Source organism: Rutidosis leptorrhynchoides, chromosome 1 (assembly GCF_046630445.1).
Source record: "Rutidosis leptorrhynchoides isolate AG116_Rl617_1_P2 chromosome 1, CSIRO_AGI_Rlap_v1, whole genome shotgun sequence".
In the NCBI taxonomy this organism is placed as follows: domain Eukaryota; kingdom Viridiplantae; phylum Streptophyta; class Magnoliopsida; order Asterales; family Asteraceae; genus Rutidosis; species Rutidosis leptorrhynchoides.
In genome coordinates, this window is record NC_092333.1 from 155113406 (window position 1) to 155132373 (window position 18968).

General features: G+C 35.0%; 2 protein-coding genes and 1 pseudogene across 3 annotated transcripts; 2 read left to right on the plus strand and 1 right to left on the minus strand.

Moving 5' to 3' along the window:
• The first annotated feature begins 213 nt into the window (after positions 1-213).
• Positions 214-3294, plus strand: LOC139866419 (serine/arginine-rich SC35-like splicing factor SCL30A). 2 transcript variants are annotated; one of them, XM_071854657.1, is made up of 6 exons: positions 214-308; positions 797-953; positions 1658-1735; positions 2311-2475; positions 2556-2678; positions 2954-3294. In XM_071854657.1, exons 2-6 carry the CDS (start codon positions 805-807, stop codon positions 3084-3086), a joined length of 648 nt encoding a protein of 215 aa, XP_071710758.1. In that variant the 5' UTR covers positions 214-308; positions 797-804; the 3' UTR covers positions 3087-3294. The 2 variants fall into 2 exon arrangements, with proteins under 2 accessions (XP_071710758.1, XP_071710766.1); XM_071854665.1 differs by lacking the exon at positions 214-308 and having other exon boundaries at positions 893-953; positions 1989-2475.
• A 3083-nt stretch (positions 3295-6377) lies between these two features.
• LOC139866434 (histone-lysine N-methyltransferase ATXR4-like) lies at positions 6378-9696 on the plus strand. Its single transcript, XM_071854671.1, has 7 exons — positions 6378-7002; positions 7431-7486; positions 7605-7731; positions 7842-7911; positions 8162-8341; positions 9309-9380; positions 9500-9696. Exons 1-7 carry the CDS (start codon positions 6655-6657, stop codon positions 9625-9627), a joined length of 981 nt encoding a protein of 326 aa, XP_071710772.1. The 5' UTR covers positions 6378-6654; the 3' UTR covers positions 9628-9696.
• Positions 9697-9765: 69 nt separating this feature from the next.
• Positions 9766-12034, minus strand: LOC139866442 (expansin-A10-like; annotated as a pseudogene).
• Positions 12035-18968: the final 6934 nt, after the last annotated feature.

The following is an 18968-nucleotide window of genomic DNA, read 5'->3' on the forward strand; positions in this document are numbered from 1 at the left end:
AATTTTTTTTGTTACGTACCATGTAGATTACTCCGTATTAGAATGGATGGATGGATAAATACTTGGATAGTTTGAGGACTTAAAATGTCAATAGATTAACTAGATAGACTAAAGATATCATATTTTGTATCTTGTGTATCAAAAATAAAAATTTATTGGTGCCCGAAGCTTCTCGAAAACAGACTCGTAAATAAAACCTCAACCGTATTTGATGAAACCCCAACTTCAACAATATATCGTGAAATAAATCGATTCATTCACGGCCAATTAGGGAATCCAATTCAATCGTTCGTCTTCTGTCAGTTAAGGTATTCTATGATCCTACATCTCTCTAATTTGCTATGCATAATTTAATTTTATTCAAATCCTTCGAATTTTTTAGTTTCCTGTAGATAACTCTTTCTAATTAATTGATCAATATAGATCTCGTCACCTGATTATTGATTTGTAGGATAAATCAATTTTACTTTGACTTATTCACGATCACTCCAGATAATTTTGCAAAGTTTTCATTCTATTTCTATATTCACGATTGTTTTATTATATTTATGATTATTCGTGTTATGAAATTATATTTCTGGCTATGTTTCACAAACGGTGATCGTCACACACCACTTTTTGATTTATGTACACTTATGTCTCGTAAAATCACAATTATACCCTGGGAAGTTAAATTTATATTATTATTTTAAGTATAATTAAGGGTATAATAGGTAATCAAGTGTATACGGATAAAAAAACCTCTCAGGAAGGAAGTATTAAACTTATATGGCCTTATAAAAATTTTGATGTGCAGGTTTGAAAATGAGAGGCAGAAGTTACAGTTACAGTCCTTCACCCCCAAGATACCGAAGCAGAAGCTATCGTAGCCCTAGTCCGAAGGGTTGGTACAGGGCTCGTGCTAGAGATCTGCCTACTAGTCTTTTGGTTCGAAACCTCAGCCGTGGTTGTAGGTTTGTTCTCATTATATATCTATAGAAAGATGTTTATTGTTTTACCTTGCAGTTAAATGAAATGATTCACAATATTATGTCCTTTTGGTAGAATAAATAATCTTTAGTCGCTAGATGAGCTTTATCTAGAAAGTCACTTAAGTTGTAGTTTGTTTTGCGAATGTTTCAATTTTGCTTGTTATTGATTGAGCTTTCTGCAAAAACTAAAATGCATGTATAATCTAATGTGGTGACTGGTGATATGAAAATGAACAACATTTTTAGAATAACCTTTTTGTTGAATGGTACTTTGTAGATACGGATTTTAAAAATATTTAAAAAAAAGTCAACAACCTGTCTGCTCTTGGTCAATTACTGGTTTCCTTGTTAGTTACCAATTATCTATTTTGGAACTAAAGTATATTCATCATGTGGTGCTTACTGACTTTTGGTTCTGGATACTAAAACTAATTTATTTGAAATTTATACCTAAGATAAATGATTTATGGGTTTATATTTCACCCAATTTAGGTGTGTTACAAGGTTTTTTTTTAATCAATATTGTGCATTCTTGAAATACATATCATTAGGTCCTCGTTCAATGCTGAAAATTGATACGGAGTACTTATTTATGGCATTTATATCTTTACTACATTTTCCCCTTGTGGCTAAAGAATATTAATGTTTACTTAATGAATATCATTGATATTTTGTATTTTTTGCAGACCAGAAGATCTCCGTGGACCATTTGGAGAATTTGGCCCCCTGAAGGATGTTTACTTACCTCGTGACTATTATACTGGGTGAGTAAATTGTCTTGTATATCTAAAGCATGAATAGGTTTTTCTGCTTTTTGAACTAACACGATAATCATTACCAAAACGATTTAGTTGGCAATATTTTCATCTGCTATAGCATCTCACAACACAAAAAAGACCTGTGTATTTGTTAATCTAAATGGTATGATATATGATATCTGATGGTGGCTCATCTAAATATCTAAATAGTAATTATTATTATATTCATTTATATGGGCATTGGTTTGTTTATTGAAAGTTTGAAGACACCATTGATGTAAGAGAGTCCTATAAAGATATGAAGAAGATTCGAGTCTTGAAGAACTTTACTTAATAACCTTGACTACACGAGGTTAGCAGCTAGCTGTATTTATTTTGTATATATGGAATTAGCAGTTGCAGGCAAATTTTTTTTTTTTGCCTTTCCTGTCTGAGTTTTTCAAATGTATGGTGTTTGGAAGAGATACAGCATGGTTATCATTCGAGAAACTAAAAAAGTCACGTGCTTTATATATGCTTATAGATGCTTTATTTTTTATACTCCATTTTATGTTTTTCACCTCTAAGATGTTGTATTGCAGAGAGCCACGGGGTTTTGGTTTCGTTCAGTATCTTGACCCGGATGATGCTGCTGAGGCCAAATATCAGATGGATGGTCAAATCCTACTTGGCAGAGAGTTGACAGTTGTGTTTGCAGAGGAAAATAGGAAGAAGCCTTCAGAAATGAGAGCTAGGGACCGTTTTAGGTATGTTCTTTTTAATGTCAATTGTTAGTCGTCTAACTAAAGAAACAGCATTCTAACAATGGAATCTCAAATTATCTCAGGGGACGTTCATATGACCGTAGAGGATCTTCTATCCGTTATTCTCGTTCGCCTAGCCGGGGTAGATCATACCGTCGTAGTCCAAGTTATTATTCGCCTACCCCTAGGCGGGACCGCTACTATAGGTATGTATTTGGTTGACCTGAAACACTTGATAAATTTTAGTATTTGGTAACCTGATGTGGTGTCAAATTTGATTACCTAAGTTGTGTTATGTCGATGATATAATATATTGCTTTGAATAAAATTATTTAGGACATTTTATACATTAACTCAATTAAAATAGCTTACTTTCAATCCATTCAGCCTTTTAATCTGCTGTTTAGGTCGTTTGAGATGAAACAGATGAAAAGAATCACCTTTATTATGTATTTATAGTGTGTGTTTAAATATGAAACAGGTCCATCTCGCCTCGAGATCGAAGGTACAGAGAAAGGTCCTACTCTAGGACTCCGTATCGGTCTGTAAGTAGAAGTCTCAGTCGCAGCCCAGTTAGAAGCAGGAGTTGGAGCAGGAGTCCAGAATATGATTGAGCAAATGAGGCCTGGATAAAGTTGGGAACTGTTTGATCTGATGTGATAGTTTACTTGTTAGTTTCTAGAAGGAAGTTTGAACTGAGGTTTTATTTGGTAATAGTGGAAGAACTTGGAAGTGCTGAAAACTTGGTTGTTACTTTGTTTCCAGAAGTTTGACTTCTTATATAGTATCTAGCTTCATTTGTTTTTTCCCTCAAAATAACGAAAACTTAGCATAAAAACAGAACGTTTTCGAAAAGAAAATGACTAAAACAAGGATACGAGCCAATGAGAGAAGCTCGTACCTAGAAAACGGCTAACTTACGAACTATAGAGATACCGAGTCTCAACTTTGAATCTACGAATTATTTATACTGAACCTCAACTTTTTCAGACCCGGGGATAAATTTTTCACTCACTGAGAGAAGTGAGAACTTATTATGACCTAGATCAGTGAGAACTTATGACTAGATCGTTCTTAGACTATAATTTCTTACAGATAATTGGTTTGTCACAACAGTTAAACTGTAGTTTCATGGTTAAGTAGTTGTATGTTCCAAGTCATCCTAACGATTATAAGCTTCACTGTATTAGATTTCGATTTCACACAACTAATACATGTTCTGATCAGTTGCAATCTATAAGGAGAGGATGGTGTGTACTCTGTACTTGGCTAATAGAGGAGTAGGGATTATCACTAAAATGCCCATTTTTGTTCACCTTCTTGCGTTGGAGCCCAATTTTTTTTTTTTTTTTTTTTTTTGTGCCAAATTGCGCGCGCAAGGTGCCTTGCTTCTTGCGTCCTTGCACCTGGGGTGCCGCAAGGACGCAAGGTGCCTTTTGAGACCTTGTTTCCCGGGGACGCAAGGACGCAAGGTGCTTCTTGCTCCTGCCTGATCGTTTTCCTTCAGACATTTCATCGAACACCTTATGTGCATGCACAATTACGTTAGGTAACAAGCCAATGTTTATGTTAATACTTTAGTTATACTCGTAATTCACAAGCCAATACTCGTATTTGACAACGCCAATGTTAATAAACTTAATTATACTCGTAATTGAAAATATGGATATAACATATGTACTGTTATACTAATTAACTTATTAAAGTTAGCTGCATAACACTTGCAAATAAATTTAGTTAGATAATGACGACATTTTTAATCTAGCCAATATGTTGCAAGTGTACCCCTGTATTCACATTCTTTTGAACATCAAGAGAATATTAACACGGTACACATCATTAAGTGTCCATGGTTTCTCATAAGTATTTTCCCTAATATACAATTTTGTGCATGCACATAAAGTGTTCGATGAAATGTCTGAAGGAAAACGATCAGGCAGGAGCAAGAGGCACCTTGCGTCCCCAGGAAGCAAGGTCGCAATAGGCACCCCCAGGTGCAAGGATGCAAGGCGCAAGGCACCTTGCGTGGGCAATTTGGCAATTTTTTTTTTTTTTTTTTTTTGGGCTCCAACGCAAGAAGGTGAACAAAAATGGGCATTTTAGTGATAATCCCTAGAGGAGTAGTACCAAATTTAGGTGCTGTTAAGCCATTTTCAAACTTAAGCGATACAATTTTACCGTATTTAGGTGATGTTAAGGCATTTTCAAACGGAGTAATAGGGAACAATTTTACCGTATTTAGGTGACATGAAGGCATTTTCAAACTAATAGGTTACTTAAATGCTATTACAAGGACCGTTAGTCTGTCACTTTTTAAAGTGAAAAAACTTGAATAAAGAAACACTAAAGATCGTGAACTTACAAGTGACGGAGATCTTACAATTTGTTTGATTACTTGAACAAACTACAATGATTACCAGCGGAACCTAATAGACATATTGAACAAACTACAACGCATACTAACTGAACCTAAGATTATGAACCCAGTAATCCATAAAGTCACATCCACAAAGCCGCGAAGAACAAACAAAAATCAATTCGGTGAGTGAAACCGGCCAAAGCTAAAATGATGACGTCGGGGGTTGAAACAAACAAATGGAGCCGGAAAAGCATCTTTGAAGCTCACCAACCATAACCAAAAGTAGAACCACATGACCACGAAACTAGATCTGCAACAGAGGTAGCGTTTAGGAGGAAGAGCATCGACACAATGCAAAGTGTGGCAGAAGGAGATTTAAAACGAAACACAACCGGACAAGGAGGAAAAGGAAAGCGGGACATGTAATACCACCGCGAAACCAATCATCAACCTTTGAATCAAAAAATCACACTAATCTTAGATGAGATCCACCTCTGATAAACAGTTTTCGGCGACCCAAATCGGCAATTGAAAATGTACGGTCAAGAAACTGGTCACGCCCACCAAATAACACCAGAACCATGAAATTATCACCAGGATGCAACCACTGGTCGCTTACGAGTCATCTGATGTTAAGGAACGACGACCAAAAAATGGCAAAATGACGGTCAAACGGAAGGAAGGAGAGGAAATGAAGGGGAGAGAACGAAGCCAAGATAACAAAGAAATCCTTAGGCCACTAATGAGATGCTGGTGGCTGCAGAAGGTGAAAAGGTGTGCGAGAAACAAAGGAAATTCAAAAAATGAATAGTTACGGAAAAGGAAATGTTTTGTCTCTATTTTTTTTTTAACTTTTTTTCCTGGAAGTCATTTTAAATTGCTTTGATAAGTCATTAGTCGTACATTTTCAAATGAGTGCATTATACTTATTGTTGAGGGTCTTATCTTTTTTTCTTATGATTTTTCAATAATGTTTTTCATTTTTCACAAGTTTGTTATTAAGAATTATATTAATGCATAGAGCAGTAGTACATTGAGTTGGTAGATGATAGTTATTATTAGAAGGTAAGTGGCTATTTTCAATGTATAAACAAATGATGTATGCCTAAATTTCTTAATGACAATCTTTAGCATTGCCATTAGAAAAGTTATTCTCTTCAAGTAACAAATAAAAAATAACTAAATACAATAAACAAGGGAAAAAACATTTGTTGAAATTCAATTTCGATGTAAATGACAAATTTATTTTTTAGCTAAAAACAAGAAATTAAATTAATATGGATTTCACAATGAGATGTGAAAAATCAAATGATACACTAAACATAGTAATGACTTACATACACTATGTCTAACTGATCATATAGAATAGAAGCACAAAACATTAAAAGCAACCTTACAAACTAATTTACAAGGGACACAACTTATAATGCGCGTGATTCAATAGCCACGACAGAGTAGATTGTTATGATTTCACATCACTCAACGTCTCAACTATGTGATTTGGTGATGATTTATAAGTCTAGTTGTTTCATCTTTCTTCAAGTTAGCTTTTGATTGTGAGTTATAAACTTGGGCAGTTCCAGGTTCACCTATAGTTCGTCAAGGTGAGTTTCCGAATCTTTACCGGTTCGTCCCAGAAAAATTTCTAAAATCGATGCGACCCACTTAATTTCGAAGCAACAACCCATCGGAAGATTTTGATCTTGATGGACATAACTAACAAGGCCCAACACGCAGATTTCTCATTAACCATAACCTTGTTCCTTCGCATAACGGCTTATTAGACTTTCACGCAAATCAGTCCAATCCCTCTCCCATGTAAAATGTTACAGTTACATCGTTTCAACCGTGTTTCACGACAGTTTTTCCCGCGAATTTTAAACCCCTCTTTCTTCTCCACCACCACCACCAATGGCTCCAAAACAAGTCCGGCGCCGTCACCGCCTCCGATCCAAGTCCTGCTAACCGAATCAGCTGGTCGCGGAGTGTTTGCTACTCGCAATATACAACCTGGTGAACTCATTCACACTGCCCAACCCCTCATTTCACACCCACTTCTCTCATCAATTCATAAAGTTTGTTACTTTTGTCTCAAGAATATTCCGAAAGATTCCAAATTCCAGACACATGATGTGTTGTTTTGTAGTGAACATTGCAGGGAACAGGCCAAGGTATATATGGGCGTATTCATATGTATATGTGTGTATATATCTTGCCCACCAACTGTTTGTGTTTTTGTCTCTTAGAAAAAAAGGCTTGATTTTTTACGCCTACTGAATTTGACTCACCAAATTTTTAAAAGTTGTATTGATTTGCTTCTAAATAATGACCTAGTATTCATTATGCAACTTATGTTATGTGTATTGTATAGTAAGTGGTATAACATTTTGTTATAACAATACTTGGTCGATACAAGACTTGCATTTTGTTTTTAGGACTTTTTGGTTAATGATTTCATTTTACTGTATAGTATTGGTAGAGATTATTGGTCTTACAACAACCATCAATTTGAATAGAACTTTCAACCTTATACGATATATACCTGAAATGTAGAGGAAGCATATCCTACTAAGCGTTATCTATTTGTCCATTCTATTAGGGCTTTTATCAAGTTGAAAAGGAAGCTGATTGGTCAGCATTTGTTGCTCATTGCCAGTAAGGATTTTCATGATATACTCGCTCGTTTGATTTTCCAGCCTGTAACATATGGATTCCATTTTCTAGTTGTATCTATCAGATTATGATCTTATTATGAATATTTTTATTTTTGAAGAGACATGGGCTTGAATTACCCATTTCTTGCCAAACGATTAGCCTGCATGGTAATATCAGGAGCAACTTCTACAAATAGTCTGGATATACTTCAACCTGAACGCTTGTCTGATGAAAGAATCTCACATGTATATATACTTTTCCTAAGTTATTACATTGTATTGTAACAAGGCGCAGTAGAAGGGCATGTTTTATTCAACGTGTTTCAAGTGATATTTTTCTATATGTGTTTTGTCAGATGAAAAATGAGGTTGGTTTGCTAAGAGGTGCTTTAGAAGATTCAGGCGTGACAGACGAACAACTGAGATGTAAGTTCTTGATTATCAATATGTTCATTTTTTTTAATATAAATTGATTATCTTTTTGTTTGAGAGGTGCAGATTTTATTGATATCAGTTTTGAGAAGTTAACCTCTATATGTTTAAAATATTCATTAGAGTTAAATTTCTGAAAATGTATCAAACCTTTCTTCGAATGATTGATGTACAGTTTCAGACAGTAATGCCTGCTAACATGTATTTTTTATGTTTCAAATGACTCTGAATAATTGATATATAGTTCTCACTTTTGAATGGTATACTGGGGTACTGGCCCGTATACGTATCAATGCCTTCCGTATTGAATTGGCTGGAGGCTGTTATGAAGACCTACATGCATTAGCAGCTGCATTGGTCGAATCAGAAGCTGGTGTAGGCAATGCCGTATATATACTTCCGTCTTTCTATAACCATGATTGTGGTAAGAGCTTATTATCTTAAGTGGACTTGGATTAAATAATCCTGGTGGTGGCATAATAGGCGGGTTTGGAAAATGGTCAAAATGGGTAAAATTTTATTTGTTGTAACCGATTAGGTTGACCTGAAACATTTTGTCAAATTCATTTTTTAGATAACTAGTGTGTCAGTTATTTTACCAGAAGTTGTATAAATTAGCTACTATAAGTAAAACTATATAGTAAGTTTATAAACTAAACATTTTGAACTACTTTTGTCCTGTTTCCATATGCTCGACCCATTATGAGGTGAAACATAACCCAAATAGACACATTCTTAAGTAAATGGGCTGAAAATGCCACCTGCTAAAACGTAATATGTATTAGGCATGATTTTTTTTCTTTATTATGATGATTTGGAATAAGTAAATGACATTTGTAATTGAAAGGCAAACATGTTCCAAAATATCACAAAACCATTTAGATGCTTCTACTTACTTAATACAATGAGAGAATAATGACATATATATGATACCAGAAGTGAGTATTTAATTAATATAATATTATTTAAATAATTAATATTATTTAAGATTTGATGTGATATTAATTTATATATTTTTCGAAGTTATATTATCCATAAATTTGAAATTTTTATGATAAAACATTAATTAGATAATTTCTTAATCATGTTATTCTTTGAAGTATACACATATTTATCATACTACATCATACTTGAAACTATAATAAATATCTTATATCTTAAAGTAAACTATATTAAATCATGGTTATAGTTATCTTATTGACATAAAATTTATTTCCAATAAATTCTCCAAAAGAGATGTATATATATAAAATACAATAAAGATATATTTATATTATTATTTTAATAGAAAATGCTCGTGTGTAAACACGTGTTTAAAAGCTAGTAATGACATATATATGATATGAGTTTGATATGTATTTGTTACATATGGTTAATTTTATATGCTATAGATCCAAATACACATATAATTTGGGTGGAAAACGTCGAAGCAAGATTGAAAGCTCTGAGAGAAATCAAAGCAGGTCATTCTTTCAAACATTCTTTTTCTAGTATGAATTTTATTTATTGTTGATAAATTGTAATTCATGTCCACTTTTTCCAAACACTCCATTAGTTGGTTGTTCTTATTTTGCTATGGCAGGTGAAGAACTACGAATATGTTACATCGACGCAAGCATGGACCGTGATGCTCGACAAGATATCTTATCATATGGGTTCGGTTTTGATTGTCACTGCCCTCGTTGTATATCAGATGATTGTCTCGATTAGTTTTATTGAGTTCTTTATACTACTTTATATTGAATTTAATGCATCTCGAGGTCCAAAATAAGTTGTTGAGTGTGGACTTTAAAAACTCTATTAACATCATCATAAATCAAAATAGAAGTTCATTCAATAAATCTTGGACGACACAAACGTCACTAACACTAATTAACCGAAAATATCACCACCACGAACCGTTATTCGTGGGTGTTGTTTAAACAGACTTCATGAATCCAAAATAAAAAGTTCTTGGAATCTAAAGGCATTTAGTCCAACCTGCCATTTATCAAGGCAGATTGAGTTTACCTTTATGCTAGAAGTACTATAATAATTAACCAAATCCTATTATAAAACTAGATAATTATTGTGGTTTAATAAAACTAGAACTGTCCACCACTATAAGTCTTTCCAAAAGACCAATTTGGTGGTGCCGCGTTAGTTGATACGACAGTTTTGCCATCACTAGTTGTAACTTTGAACGAGAGAGATTGACCGTTAAGATAAGAGTTGCTCTGCCAGTTTTGACCCCAGTTACGTGACATGGCTAGCCATGTCTTGCTTCTTGAACCCTTGATGGAAACCGAAACGACATCACCTGCACCACCAATGTTGGTCAACAGCACCAAGTTGAAGTACGAGTGTCCGTTGATCGTGAACCTCATTCCACCACTTCTCCTGCAAGCAACCCTGCAGAATTTAACACAATTAAAAAATTCATCTAGCTTTGTAACTTGTACCTTGTGCATTAATAGCACAAGTTAACAGTACAAGAAAAAAATACTTCTCCCGTTGACGCTTTTGCAGACGTCTCTAGGTAGTCGGGAAACATCCCACAATCACTTTCTTGTCAGACTTTTCGTCAGATTTTTGAACAAAGAGTCACCGACGTCCTGTTGTCGATGGGTCGTCGGCAATATTTATGTAATTTATTTTTAATTTCTTATTAATGGCGCCAAATAGAAAAATATTTCCCGTTAATTATCTCCGACCACATGTCGTCAGAAATATTATTTTAATGTCTCTTCCATTTATTTATATTTTATAAAAATATGAATTTTTCTTACTTCCTCCGTCTCACTATAAATATACTTTTCAAATTTTTTAACTTTGACCATAAATATCTATATTTATGTTAGATAACACTTATGAAAATTATAACAATGAAAATACATTTTAAACTCAATTCATTTATATAATTTTCATCCGAAATTATACAACACAAATAAAAATATTTACCACTCTGTTAGTAGAAGGTTATCCAGTCGATCTTTGTAAGTAAGTAACACTTTATCCATGATTCCTCTAAACCTCTAAAGGCTTACAAGGGAGCTGAACCGTTTAACAGTTAAAGTTAATAAAGAAAGACTTTAGTCCCCGCAGCTTTGGCTCAGTGGACATGTGGTGGTGCCTAGCACCCCCGCCGGGCTAGAGGTCTCGGGTTCGAGCCTCGTCACCTACAAAGGATATTATTTCCTGCCCGAACGCGTGTGTGTGTGCAAATGATGACTAGACTTCGGTCCGGACTGATGCAAGCTTGCCGTTCAAAAAAATAAAAATAAAGAAAGACTTTGAAAGTAAATAGTGGACACTTATAGTGAGACGGAAAGAGAGTAATTTTTTATTTTTTGATTCGACTTGTCGTTGGAGATATTAGGTTAATTGTCTAAGAAATCAACCTTCTATATTGAATCGGAACTATTCCCGCTTTGTACTGAGCAATGTGCTGGAAAATAGGCTGTGCAAGATCGAAATGATGTAACGGAAGATCGCACTACCGGCCAGGTGGACAGAAGTTAGTTGCCGTGACGAAAATAGATCCGGGAAGGCACCATTTTCCGTCGTTTGAGCATTTGATCTCGTAACAAGCTCCACACGCCTGCCCATTGTTGAAAAGAGCGGTACTTAAAGCAGCTGTGTTTATACCATATCCTTGACTATATAAATTTCCATACCCACATGCTCCTCCTATCATACATCCAAATTTTGTTCTCAGTATCAAATACAGATTTCAAAATGGATTAAATACACACTCTAGAGGTAAAGGTAGCAATTTGGGTCCAAAATTGTGACAGTTTGGTTGAAGCATGCCTAAAAAGATAAAGCTGACAATTTGGGTCGGGTTGGTATTATCCAAGGTCGAACTTGTTTAAGATTAATTTGGGCTGTAGGGTGCATGAATTAAGTCAGCTTGTTGGACCACTTAGAACAATTTTAATATATTAAGTTGTAAAAATAGAAATTGAGATGTGTGGTTGAACTTACCCATGGTGCCAGAAGCATCAGAACCTCCATAGAAAGTGGCATGTGCATTAGACCATACACCACCATTGCCATTAGCATATGCAGTAGAAGTAAGAGTAATAATCATCAATATTTCAAGAAAACTCATTTTGTGTCCCACTTTTGACCTCAATCTTGAAGGAGAGAAAGGTTGAAGAATGTTTAGAAGGTTTGAAGTTTGTTATCTTGGGATGACTCCACTATATATATATATATATATATATATATATATATATATATATATATATATGGGAAGTAACCAATCGGGGGAAGTGGGGAAAGCAAAAAGTTTTTTTTTTTTTTCGTTTTTTTGAAAAAAAAAATTCAGGCATCAAGATCACACGAAAATATGAACATTTAAAAAAGACACTTCGTGATGAATGCTATTATTTAGGCGGGAATACGATCGACAAAAATAACATTCAAGATAATATTGATCGTGAAAAATGTTAACTTTTTTTTTTCCATGTTTTGTGAAGTAAAATTTAGCCCGATTTAGAGTTTAGGGTTTAGTCCCTGAACCCAAACCCCAAAACCCTAAACCCTAAACCCTAAACTCTAAACCGTTAGTGTTAAAAACTCAATCTAAATCCTAAATCTAAACCCTAAACCCTAAATTTCTAAACCCTAATATCTAAACCTTATAAACCCTAATATCTAAACCCTAATATCTAAAACCTCAACATACGCTCGAAAAACACGATAATTGTTATATATTAATTCTTCGAGCGTTTACTTCCCCCTTGATCCAACATTAAGAGCATAGGAAAATATGAACATTTAAAAATGACACTTTGTGATGAATGTTATTATTTTGAAGGGAAAACGCTCGAAGAAAAAACTGATAACATGCATCATGCGTTATGTTATGCCTGAATGTTATTCTTCGAGCATTTTTTTTCATCATATGTGGAGATTTTTTTTTCAAGATTTAGCCCGATTTAGAGTTTAGGGTTTAGGGCTTAGGGTCACCGTAAACCCAAAACCCTAAACCCTAAACTCTAAACCGTTCGCGTTAAAAATTCAATCTAAACCCTAATTTCTAAACCCTAAACCCTAATTTCTAAACCCAAAAGCCTAATTTCTAAACCCTAATAACTAAACCCTTATTATTAAACCCAAATTTCTAAACCCTAAAAAAACTCAGAAGCAAAACATTCATTGCAATGAATGTTATCATTTATTTCTCCGAGAAATTTCCCGTCAAAATAATAACATTCATCACGAAGTGTATTTTTTAAATCTTCATATTTTCATGTGATCTTAATGCCAGAATTTTTTTTCTAAAAGAACGAAAAAAATTACTTCCCCTTAACAAAGTGCTTCCCTCTTGATTAAAACACTATATATATATATATATATATATATATATATATATATATATATATATATATATATATATATATATATATATATATATATATATATATATATATATATATATATATATATATATATATATATGAGTCACATGAGTAAGGCAGAGAAATAATTACAACTTTTCTTGTTGGGTGTGTATGGGCTCTACTAGACGGAATTAGAGTCGCAGATTATTCTTTTAAGTTGGAAGTTGCACATTGTTTTTTTTTTTAACAGCGATTGGGATCACCCGAGGAGGACTAAACCACCCGTTGCGATCATCTTCCGTTTCAACTATGTCGATGCAGCGATAATAACCCCGCCCCCATCGCTGCCCGGAAGGAAACCTTGAAACCGATCCAAGGGCACGGCCAAGTAAAACCCCCTCCCCTTTACCCCCCAAACGATATGGGAAAGGTGCCATGAGTGGATACTTCATGGCAGGGATGAAATTGTGTTTTTAATATGTAGCCAACGGGGGTCGAACTCCTGACCTCCCCTAAAAGAGGCAGACCACCAACCGCTGGACTACATCACAACTTCAAAATTACTTTGAAATTGTGTTTTTAATATGGGAAGTTGCACATTCTTATTTGAAAAAATTACTTGGATCGGCTATGTATTTTACACCAGATTACACATGGCATCCTTGTATTTCTATTTTGACTTGAGTGGTCCCTATGATTTACAATTGCTACTTGAGAAGCCCCTGTTTTCAACTGACGTCAAAAGACGTTAAAAATTCCGTTAAGTAAACACCTTGGTGGTCCCTGACGCTAACAGACATTTATTTCAGTTAAGTAAACACTTTCAGTTTCGTATTTCGGTGTCGCGTTTTGTTTTCACATTTTGGTTATGCATTTCGATTTCGCGTTTAGGTTTATCGTTTAAGTGTCGCATTTTAGTTTCACGTTTCAGTTTCGTGTTTCGATTTTCTTGTTTCGATTTCGCAGTTCGGTTTCCCGTTTCAATTTTCGCGTTTCGATTTTCTCGGATCAATTTCGCGTTTCGATTTCATGTTTGGGTTACACATTTCAGTTTGGCGTTTCAAGTTTTGCTTTTCGATTTTCGCGTTCCAATTTTAAGTTTCAATTTCGTGTTTCCAGAACGTGTAATTGAAACGAAAACGTGAATCAAAACGCGAAAACCAAAACGCGGGACTAAATTAACAACGAATCGAATCTCAGTTGAAACTTCTAAACACACAAAGAAAATCAATTCCATTAATTGCAATCCCATTTTGCTGAGCCCAAAACAATTTTGGCTAGATCACCATTTAATATCTGCGTTTTGGTTTTCGTGTTTCGATTCACGTTTCCGTTTCAGTTCCATGTTTTGGAAACGAGAAACTAAAACGTGAAATCCGAAACTGAAAGGCGAATTTGAAATGTGAAACTGAAATGCGAAATCAAAACGCGAAATCGAAACGCGAAATTGAAACGAGAAATTGAAGCGCGAAACTTAAACCCGAAATTGAAACGCGAATCGAAACGCGTAACCAAAAGGTGAAATCAAAATGCGAAACTGAAACGCGATAATGAAAGTATTTACTTAACTGAAATTAACGCCTCTTAGCGTCAGGGACCACGGAAGTATTTACTTAACGGACTTTTTAACGCCTTTTGACGTCCTTTGGAAACAGGGACTTTCCAAGTAGCAATCGTAAATCATAGAGACCACTCAAGTCAAAATAGAAACACAGGAATGCCTTGTGTAATCTGGTGTAAAATACAGGGACGATCCAAGTAATTTTTTCTTCTTATTTTCTATATTTATTTGGTAAAGTGTATATAACTACTGTCTAATTAATGTAGCAAATTAGCAATTTACAGATGTAAATTTACTGAGAAAACAATAATAATTTGTTTGTAACGACCTAACCCATATGCAATCGAAATATTCAAATAAAAAAAAAATTTGTACAGCATAGTGGCGCGGCGCGCCAAAACGGCCTGTCCAACTTTTTCATTTTTGCGAAAAAGATCTCTTGCTTCCCGACACTTTTAGACCAAACGCTTTTCACAACATTTTATATTAGTTAAAACTAACACGTTCCAATAATAAAATGAGTTTTACGAGACCGGGCCCACGTCGGCCGTTTTACGACTTTCGTACAAAATACAAGTTTTCAACCACATGATTTTTATCACAAAATAAAGCTGAGCATGGCGATTGGGGATACGCTACCCAATCCTAATCAAATCCAAAAGCAAGCCTTCTAAAGTAACTACTCGAGTCACTAGTTCCCACGCTTACCCGAGCCACCTCATCCAAGCAAATCTATAAAAAGTAAACAACGAGAGGGTAAGCTAACGCTTAGTGAGTGAGAATATACTACATACATATATATGCATAAAATGGACACGCCACACAAATAATCAAATAACGCATACCGAAGCATCCAAGCATAAAGGCAAGCTAATCTAAGCATATCGTACGATCACTAAGCAACAAGCTAACAACATCAACAATGAGTAAGTTCACCAACGACAATGTGAACAAATGCCAATAAGCTACACCCGGAGGGTTAGCTACATCACAACAATACAACATTATACGTATACAATATTTAACATGCTAAACAATCACAAACACAATATGGTTAACCATAAACGCTATGGTGCTACCGGCTCGTGATTCACACCATACGCATTTGAGTCATACTCTTTTATAGTGCTACCGGCTCGTGGTTCACACTTCGACGCTACCGGCTCGTGGTTCACGCCTCGTTTTATAGTGCTACCGGCTCGTGGTTCACACTCGATGCTACCGGCTCGTGGTTCACATCTATTTTTATAGTGCTACCGGCTCGTGGTTCACACTCGATGATACCGGCTCGTGGTTCACATCTATTTTTATAGTGCTACCGGCTCGTGGTTCACACTCGATGCTACCGGCTAGTGGTTCACATCTTATTTTATAGTGTTACCGGCTCGTGGTTCACAATCGATGCTACCATAACATCCACAAACAAATGCGCCATAAACATGAACGCATAATTATTCCACTCACAATATTAACCCTTCGCCATTGGGGTTATATAATCCACATCACCCGCCCATGTGATAACGTACACACAAAGTGTGCACCTCGTCAAAGGTGGTCAACCAAAACGCACCACCGTGCCAATTGGACCTATACACAAGTCCATCAATCCACCTATATGTGAAGTGAGCTCTATGATCGAGAACCACTTCACCCGACCCGCACCCATCCTACACATACATATGCACATAGGATATTAACACTCACCTTGTCGCCTTGAAGAATGACACCGAATAATCCGTAATCGCCGATGGAATGTACCTATTCCATTTATCACATAACAAGTAACACAATTAGGGTGGATATACAAATCAACCCAAATTGACAACTAGTGCAATTTCGACCCAAATGCACTTTCAAGCACCAACCGCGCCCAAACTAACCAATAACCACTAACACAAGTGAGAATGGTCCTAATACGAACCCAATCATAGGTGTTAAACACCTATCTTGCCTATAATGACACTTAAACCTTAATTTTGACCCAAAGGAGTCAACATCGCGCCATTAGCGAGTTTTGACACCAAAACATATTTAACTCGGTTTTATACTTCAACTTAATCCATTTTAAGTTTATAAACCTTATTAAATCGACAATTGGGTCATAATCATCACCAAACCCTAATTTTGACTCTAGTCAAAATTAGTCAACCCAAATTCACCTAAAGTGGTTCCAACACTTCCATAGTCACTAAACCTAGTGATTAAACTCAAGATTAAAGCCTAATCAAGGCCAAATCGTCAACCAACCCAAAACCTGCCAAGTGACAAGAATAACTAGTCACCATAAACCCATTTCATCATCTAAGAGGGTTTCACTACAAACTAAACTCAAACCCTAACTTGAATATCAAATCTAACAAATGTAATTCGGAGTTTGAACTTACCAATACCTCCAAAATGATGCCATTGACGAGATGAACAACTTTAATACTTGAGGTTTGACCCGAATCAAACTTCTTCTTCTCCAAATGGAGCTTTCTCTCACTTAAAATGGTTTTCTCACTCTAGGGTTTGATGAGAGGGTTTGATGAGTGAAATGTGATCCAAAATGATCAATGGATCAGTTTTGATGACCTCAAACCGACCCCTAGTGAAAAGACCAAAGTACCCCTCATTTAAACCTTTTAAAAAGGCTGAAAATTGCATCATACGGGATCGGAGCGCCGCTCCATAAGGTGGAGCACCGCTCCAACCTTCAGGTCAGTTTTCAGTAACTTGTTTTGGCCATAACTTTTTGACCGTAGCTCCGTTTTTGATGAATCAAATATCGTTGGAAACGTAATAAGATTTTCTTTCCAATGGTAAGGCTTTGAAACATCAACACAAACTTAGGGTTGAAAAGATATGTACATACCTTGTCACTTCAGACAACGTCCAGTTTCCTTCGACGTTCGAGCAAGCAACACGTACGTGCTTCGTACACTTCATATATGCATCGTACACCATAAATACCTTATGTACAATAAATATTTGGGTCTTACATTGTTAAATAGTAATAATTTTCATTTTCATATAACTGTTCAACTTTTTTGAGGTTGGTGTGAGGTCTTTTAAGGATTGAAGTGTTATGTCGTTGGAGTCGTGTTTGTTTTGATTATTATTTGAGATTATTGTATTTGAGTATAATTTTATAAATTGTAATTTAGGACAATTTTATAAAGTATAAAAGCGTTGTACATACCGATTATATGTTTGACTTTAAATACAATACTCATTGTAACACTTTTATAACTATCATTAAAAAATCTTTTTTATATATAAAATCGTTGCCATTAAAAATGTCATTTACTGGATAAAAAAATCACATATTTTTAAACTATATTACTGAGTAGCTTCTAAGGTGCTGTTTGTTTTTTAAGATGTTTTGGTCTGAAGATCCGTGGACTATGTCTGTAAAGAAGATGTGGTCTAAAGGTCTTCATGCTGAATAGTGAAGACTGTTGGTTTTTACATCTGCAAAATAACTTAATTCTGTCTGCAGCACTTAGAAGCATATTTCTAAGTCTGCGAGGCTGCAGACATAATAAGACATTATTTTGTCTTATGCCTTCAAAAAAACAAACTGTCTACAATAAAAACGTCGATGGGCGCGAAGACATAAGACATAATAAGGTCTGCATACAGAAAAACAAACAACACCTAAGTGTACACTTACATTATAACAGAGAAAATATCATACGATAAAGCATACCTTAAACCAAAAAATAATTAATATAAATGTAACACTGTACTTTTTTTTATATCAAAGCGAAAGTCTTTTAAAAAATATCAAAAACATATATATATATATATATATATATATATATATATATATATATATATATATATATATATATATATATATATTAAACACATGTACAATATGATTATACATCACTGGCGTTACTTAATTACAGACAGTTCATAATATTGTTTATGCAAAACATCAAAGTTCCGATCATGTCAAACATTACTTCAAACCCTGCTTCAAAAAACCAACAAACAAATAACAATTCACCTGCAGGGGAAGAACACTGTGAAGGAGTTAGCGCACCGCTAAGTGAATGGAAATATCTAGATAGACATCACTATAAGCTACAAGCACAACTTATGGCTCACGTCACAAACACGTAGAGCACAATACAAGAGGACCGGCAGCCTGGCCGGGACTTCAACCATTA

Bases quoted from the DNA above. Each gene is read 5' to 3' on its own strand.
- LOC139866419 (XM_071854657.1), top strand. From the start codon at position 805: ATGAGAGGCAGAAGTTACAGTTACAGTCCTTCACCCCCAAGATACCGA. The intron at 1,736-2,310 runs GTGAGTAAATTG...GTTGTATTGCAG, and splicing joins CCTCGTGACTATTATACTGG to AGAGCCACGGGGTTTTGGTT. The intron at 2,476-2,555 runs GTATGTTCTTTT...AAATTATCTCAG, and splicing joins AGAGCTAGGGACCGTTTTAG to GGGACGTTCATATGACCGTA.
- LOC139866434 (XM_071854671.1), top strand. From the start codon at position 6,655: ATGTTACAGTTACATCGTTTCAACCGTGTTTCACGACAGTTTTTCCCG. The intron at 7,003-7,430 runs GTATATATGGGC...CCATTCTATTAG, and splicing joins ATTGCAGGGAACAGGCCAAG to GGCTTTTATCAAGTTGAAAA. The intron at 9,381-9,499 runs GTCATTCTTTCA...TTGCTATGGCAG, and splicing joins TCTGAGAGAAATCAAAGCAG to GTGAAGAACTACGAATATGT.